Here is a 6,385-nt window from a genome sequence, read left to right on the forward strand (position 1 = left end):
AACAGTGTGGTCACATATGTTTTTGGTTTTTTGGTTTTTAAGAAATAATTATGTGTCTAACTCAGTAGTGATGACTTTGGCAACCTAAGGTTAATTCAGCTACATCAAGGCAAAGTGGCATCCCTTGGTTTTGGTTGGCACTGTTTGGCCACATGCAGACGAACAAAGTTGATCAGTTTAGACCATGGAAGATACACAGGCCTTCACCCACTCATATGCTGTAAAGTTTCCCTTTCCATTCAGAGGTAGCATTATTGTTAGGCAACTCACATCACTAGTGTAGAGGATTTTGTTTTTTAAGTTCGTATTTTCCTAACCATGCTTAATACTTGAATTGACTTAAGTAGTCTTTATTTAAAAACCATAACATAGCCTGTTTTTCTCACCTTTCTTCTAGTGTTTTCCCTGTGCAGGTTTAGCCTTAATGGCAACTCAGTAAACTCAGCAGAGTGTCTACTATCACTGAAGTGAAGTAGTAGAAATATTGAAGTTTTGATTGGCTCTGCCTTACTGATAACTTTTTTTGTGAGCTAGAATCATCCATTTCCTCCAGACCTTCACATTTATCTACTTCAGACAGAGCTGAAGTGGGATCAGCAGAAGCCATAGCTTATACCTTTAGTTGCTAATAAATACTCCATGTAGGGAATTCCACGTCCACCGTATGTGGATGTATTCTTGTTCCAGAGAGAGGCTCCTGGGTTTACCCCATCTGACTAGGCTGTAGACAAATTGATATGCAGTTTTCAATTATCTTAATACTACCTTATATTCATTTCAAAGTGTGTAATTTAATATTTCAAAATTTGAATTCACTTTCCTAAACTTCTTGGCTGTCTTTGAGAAACAGGTGGAGAAAAGAAAATTTGGTGCTATCTCAGCTCAACCTAGATGTTTAGGGTTTGCTAACTGTACAGTTCATGGTTTAAAGCCTGTTAATTAAAAATCTCTAAGCAGTATCATAAAAAACATAATCTTTTGAATGTTTTTCAGTAACCTTGTTAAGAGTGAGAGTGTTAAACGCATTTGCAGAAGTGGCCCGTGACTGACTGTGGTGTACTTTTAGGGATGCCTCCTTAATGGCCATGAGGCGGCGGATCAATGGCTTGAGTCCGGAGGAGATCCGCGCCCTTTCCAAGGAGGAGCTTCAGATGCCTGTGACCAGAGGAGACTTCGAGCTGGCCCTTAAGAAGATTGCCAAGTCTGTCTCCGCTGCAGACTTGGAGAAGTATGAGAAATGGATGGTTGAATTTGGATCCGCTTGAATTTTTGTCAGCTCTTTGATTTCTGGTAGTTTTATTTATAAAAATGTGAAAAAATCCCTGCGATTTTTTTTAAAAAAACAAGTTCAGAATTTTTCATTGGATTTTCACATACAGGAAAAAAAGAACAAAGAATCCTAAATGCAGTTGAGAAATAAGAAAAGCTCATGTAGAGGGCCTCACGGTCTCCTTCCCAGCTCTGCGCTGGTATGCCTTGTCTTCGTGCACTAGCATTGGATGCAGTCATGAATGTGCAGCGAGACCAGAGAAAGTGCTGTGGATGGTGGCAGGAACTTACTTTCAAAAGATGTAGAAGAACCTGCGTCTCTCACTTGTTCCTGTATTATTTTTTTCTTGGTTGTTTCGAGTTTTACCTTTGTGAACATGAGAGACCTATACATTGACTTTAAACATCAAAATCGGGTTTGTGTGAAATTCATTGTTTGTTGTCAAGGGACGAATGGTGGTACACTTTGGAGGAACGAATGAATTTGCTAGCTAAGCCTTTCGGATTCGATCATTACTGTTAGAGTCTATCATATAGTTAAATTCCCTACTCTTTCCTGTCCCCACCATTGATTCTGTCAACTGTGTAGTCATTTCTTGAGCTTTATTAAGGAATAACCCAATACTCTTGTCATTTTTTAAATCATTCTGCTAGGTTGTTTCTCTATTCTAAATATTTTTTGGTGTACTTCTTACATTTCATGTTGGGAAGGTGGGAACAATATTCTGACTCCATGAGATGTACTTTTATGTTCTAGACTTCTGAAAAGTTTGTTTTCACCCTTTTTTTCACCATCTTCGAATAGAGCCATGATTTTGTTCTGCTGCAACATCACTTGATTTTTGTTGAGTTCAACTGCAGTATTTTAGATTCTGTGACATTCTCAAGAAGTCCACTCTCTTACGGCTATTGCAAAACAAAATCTTCACAATTTTCCAGACAGCTTGTTTAACAAAGCAGCATCATACATGAGTAACTCATTTTAAATATTTAGAATTTCTCCTCGTCTAGGTTGAGAACTTGTACACATAGTAAGATTAGGATAAAAATCTGACACACTCACTCAGTTCATATATTCTTTCTGTTAGAGAATATAAAGAAACCAGAGAGTGTAAATGACATATATCTAATCACAGAGAGAGTATCCCATTGTTAGTTTGTAATACATTGATCCCATTTTGATTATTGGCCAATCTGTGCTGTAATGATCAAGCTTTCTAAAATATATAATTTGATGACATCCTGAATTTTCATTTTTTGATAGCATTTACTGGTTTAAAACTAAAAATAATGTAACTTTTTACATACTTTTAAAAAAAACCTTAAAATCTTGCTTAAGACATTTCATTATTTTTTTCCCTACTAATAACTGTAATTAATGCCTTATGTTCTTTCCGGAGAACTTTTGTCTGACTCCTTAAAATCCAGTGTTCATCTGATGCTATAAATCACCTCTTTCCTTTGAGACACGGATTATAAGAGTTCACATCATAAGGCATCATGATTTCATTGTAATTGAATTAATTTATCTTAAAAACTGAAATAAGAGTTTTCTTTTATTCATGAACTTTTAAATAAAGTAATAAGTAACCCCATTAGGATGACCCCATGAACTAGTACCATCTAATAATGTATTTTTTTTCCTACATCTTAGGGACAGTCATTGAAACATTAGTGTTGTAATTGTTCAAACTTGCTTGTAGTATTTTAATTGATTAGTTAGACTTTTGCCAGGTTTTGTATTATTTATCTTGGCATGCATTTAATTCCCCCCCTGAATTCTTTATGGATAACAACATGGCAATTGTGATTGTGTTATTACCAGTTAAGCAGTATTTGGAGACTCAGACTTCTGGAAGCTTATCTTTAGTGAGTCCAGTGTGCTTTTTGTCTTTCCTGTGTTTCTCATTTTGCTCCATCAGTGGACCGTGAGTGCTTTGTCTGTCTTAAACCCTTGAAGGATCTTGGTTTTCTACCCAAGCTTTAACATTCCTTGTGTATACATTGTCTTTATTGCACAAGACAGTGTGTTGCCGTACTCCGAATGAGACAGAGCCATTCAGTTTTGTTTGATGTGGTAATAGCAGATGTGTTATCAGAGCAGCAGTGTTTGGCTCGTGTAATTCCTCTGCGACACAGCGACTCGGAGACTAGGTTGTGTGTATCCTGCTCTGTAGATATCTGATAAGATAGTCGCTGCATCGGGCAGACTTGCATTGGTTGCCTGCTGTGTACAGGACCGGTGGGAAGCTGAACCAGACAGAGCAGTTCTGACTTGGCCCCTTTTCTGATCACTCTCAGCTTTGCACTTCTGAAGTTAGGGTTCAGATCATAGATGGGAAGGTGTCCTTAGGGAAGATAATATATATGTCTTTTTCCCTCTTTGGTGTGCTTTAAAATGAGAACTGATACCATTTGTTTGAACGATATGACTGTTACAGATTTATTTTAATGAGCTGGTTTTTATCATTTTCAAAGCAACATATGTCTTGTAAGCATGTAAACGTGTAAGTGTGTTATGGATTCACTGAAAACATTTTGCTCTCCGAATTCCGTTTTTGTTGTTCTGAAGGAAATGAATATTGGTGACATGAGCAGACAAATGGCTGTTTAATGCAGGCTGCCACCTTGCAGTGATCCAAGGAGAAAGCCGATGACGGCATCGTGACGTTATCTTCCGGTCAGCACCAGTGTGGTCATTTCAGAATGACCAGAACACACATCAGCTGCCGACCTGTCTCCAGAATTACCAGGATGTCTTGAAAGGGACAGGATGCCGCGCTCTGGCTGTGTGGCCAGGGCTTTGTTTGCAAGTTCCTGATTCTCAGTTTTAGTGATGTGATATTTGATGCTCAAAAATTGGCTGAAGTGACTGACGACTGAAGAAGTAAGCAAGTAAGCATCTGGCGAGTCAGCCATGAATGGACACAAGATGCATCCGTGTGTGTGCAGCCCAGATTGGTGGTGTAGTTGTCACTCTCTCTGCCCATGTTGCAGTGATAGACACTCTGGTTTTGGATAACTTGAGTTCATTCGAATTCCTTCTTCGGAAGTCACTTCCTGCATACCCTGCTGAATCTGTGCTGAGAACTGTAAAACCCTGTTCAGCTGCTGTGGCTACGTGTCTCCGTTCCCCTCCCTTAACTCTAGATAAAGTAGAGGTTGCAGGCAGGCGTTCAGGCTGTGTTAGTGCACTGTGGCTCCTTCAGCATTGTCTTCGATATTGAGTCTTTTTTTTTTTTTTTTTTTGCATGATAGTAGATTCCCACTCTTTTTATATATTTTTTATTAACCATAAATCACCTTATATTGTATCCTGTATGGAAGGCATAAAATGTTATGGGTGTCTGCTGACCTTTTTCAAGAAAAGGCTATCTTAACTTACATTGTGGATATGATGAGTAATTTATAACTGCTCTAATTTCTTTTTCTGTGTCTCTTGTTCCTTCATAGTTTTGATTGTGTAATACTTTTACATGTCACTTAGTTTGTGATGCACCTTAATATTTCTGTGAATCTAAGAATTTCATAGTAGAAAGAAGTAATAATTACATATGAGGGTCATGTTAGGGTGTTAAAAATATTTAAACCCCAATTGTTGTACTCTCATCTGCACTAGTTATTTTTTGTAGCAAAAGCTGAGAACTCTGGTAATTATTTAAGTTGACCTATTTATAATTTAAAGCTTTTCATACTTATTTATTTAATTTTTTTGTACATTTGTTTTTAATATTATTTCTTAACGTGGACATTGTGTGAGTATTTTTAAAAAAATCAAATCCTTAAGATAATAGGTGTGTTTTTAAAGCATCCATCTCATGAACAAGAATTCCTTGAATTTTCACTACAACTTTTGGCAGCCGGCAATTCCTTAGCTTTAATGATGGTTCTAAGTTTCTAGGTGACTTGGTAATAAAAACAGAGGATATACTAAAGTCATGTCCCAATATTATTTTTATTTTGCTTTTTTCATTTCTTGAGAAAAATAAACAAAACTAAAACTTAGGTATTGGTTTGTTACCAGCACTGTGTAAGTTTTGTACGTTTGGAAATTTGACACAGCAAATAGGGAATGAATATAAAGTTCCCTCCTATGAAAGAAGTTGCATCTGACTTTATGTTCAAATATGAAATGCACTTTTCCTTTGCAAAGTCTGAAGTGACTAAATGCTGCCCTTTGGAAACCTGGGTCTTTGCACGTTATTCCTGGAGTCTACCTCAGTTTACAGGCCTAGTTTTAGGGCACAGTGAGTTGATTTCGAGTCAGTTCATCCCATGTTCAGATTGTTCCTTTGAGCACTTCCTTCTCTCCTGCTCCCGCCTGCCTCGCGTTAGCTGTTTTTGTTAATTTTGAAATTTTTATTTAGGATATTTTGTGCTTCTCCAGCAAAACCATATACCCTGATTAACCTTTGTGAAGTGTCTGAGGTCCTTCTCCTCCTGCTGTAGCCTGTTTGGTTGTTTGGCTGTGTTGCAGTTTCAAACATGATGTGCACCTGCTGTTTCCCCTGCTTGGCGAGTACGGACTAACGTGACGACATGAACAGTTTGGGAGCCCCTTGAGTCCTGCGCACACTCTCGAGAAGAACCAAGTGGACAGTTGCATGTGCACCCTGGTGCATGGCAGCGGGCCTCGCCATGGCCAACAGGGGCCAGCAGGGACACGACACGGTACGACAGTCTGTGCGTGTGCTGTTAAGATCTCTGTTTCAGTGTTTGTCTTCCAGTATTTGAACCTAATTTACAAACAAACAAACAAAAACTCAGAAAAGAAATAAAAGATGTTTCTGAACTGTAATCATCGGACACGTTTTTTTCCTTACGCTTTGTGCAGTGCTTTGCTCGTCTCCCAAGCTTAGTTGTGTTTGTGTGTGGGTTGTAATTTGGTAATAAATTTCTAGAGTGCTGTTGTCAGTGTTTCCTTTGTGGTTCATTTTGATGTACAGTCACCGGCAGGAGCAGCAGACCCTGCACTAGTAAGGAAGGACTTCTCCCACGTTGTTTCTCATAAAACCACGTGTAGTAAACCGGATCTTTGGGGCTTGCTGTGCATTGGATTGTAATAACAGTCTCTGGGTTGATGCCAGTAAGGTGTATAATGTTTTTTTCATTTAAT

At 38.3% G+C, this 6,385-nt stretch overlaps 1 protein-coding gene across 16 annotated transcripts in view; it reads left to right on the plus strand.

Annotated features, from left to right (window-relative positions):
* The window catches only part of KATNAL1 (katanin catalytic subunit A1 like 1), a 116,597-nt gene extending 110,530 nt beyond the window's left edge, over nucleotides 1–6,067 (plus strand). For 15 of the 16 annotated variants that reach the window (XR_016212626.1, XM_089303281.1, XM_089303275.1 and 12 more), the window contains one exon: nucleotides 1,067–6,067. Coding sequence is in view for 15 of the 16 variants with exons in the window: in XM_089303281.1 (XP_089159407.1) it covers nucleotides 1,067–1,265 (199 nt within the window). In the remaining variant the exon portion in view is untranslated. 16 annotated transcript variants of the gene reach the window in all.
* The last annotated feature ends 318 nt before the right edge of the window (nucleotides 6,068–6,385 follow it).

Source organism: Oryctolagus cuniculus, chromosome 9 (assembly GCF_051225735.1).
Source record: "Oryctolagus cuniculus isolate XC-2025 breed Fujian yellow rabbit chromosome 9, ASM5122573v1, whole genome shotgun sequence".
NCBI lineage: Eukaryota > Metazoa > Chordata > Mammalia > Lagomorpha > Leporidae > Oryctolagus > Oryctolagus cuniculus.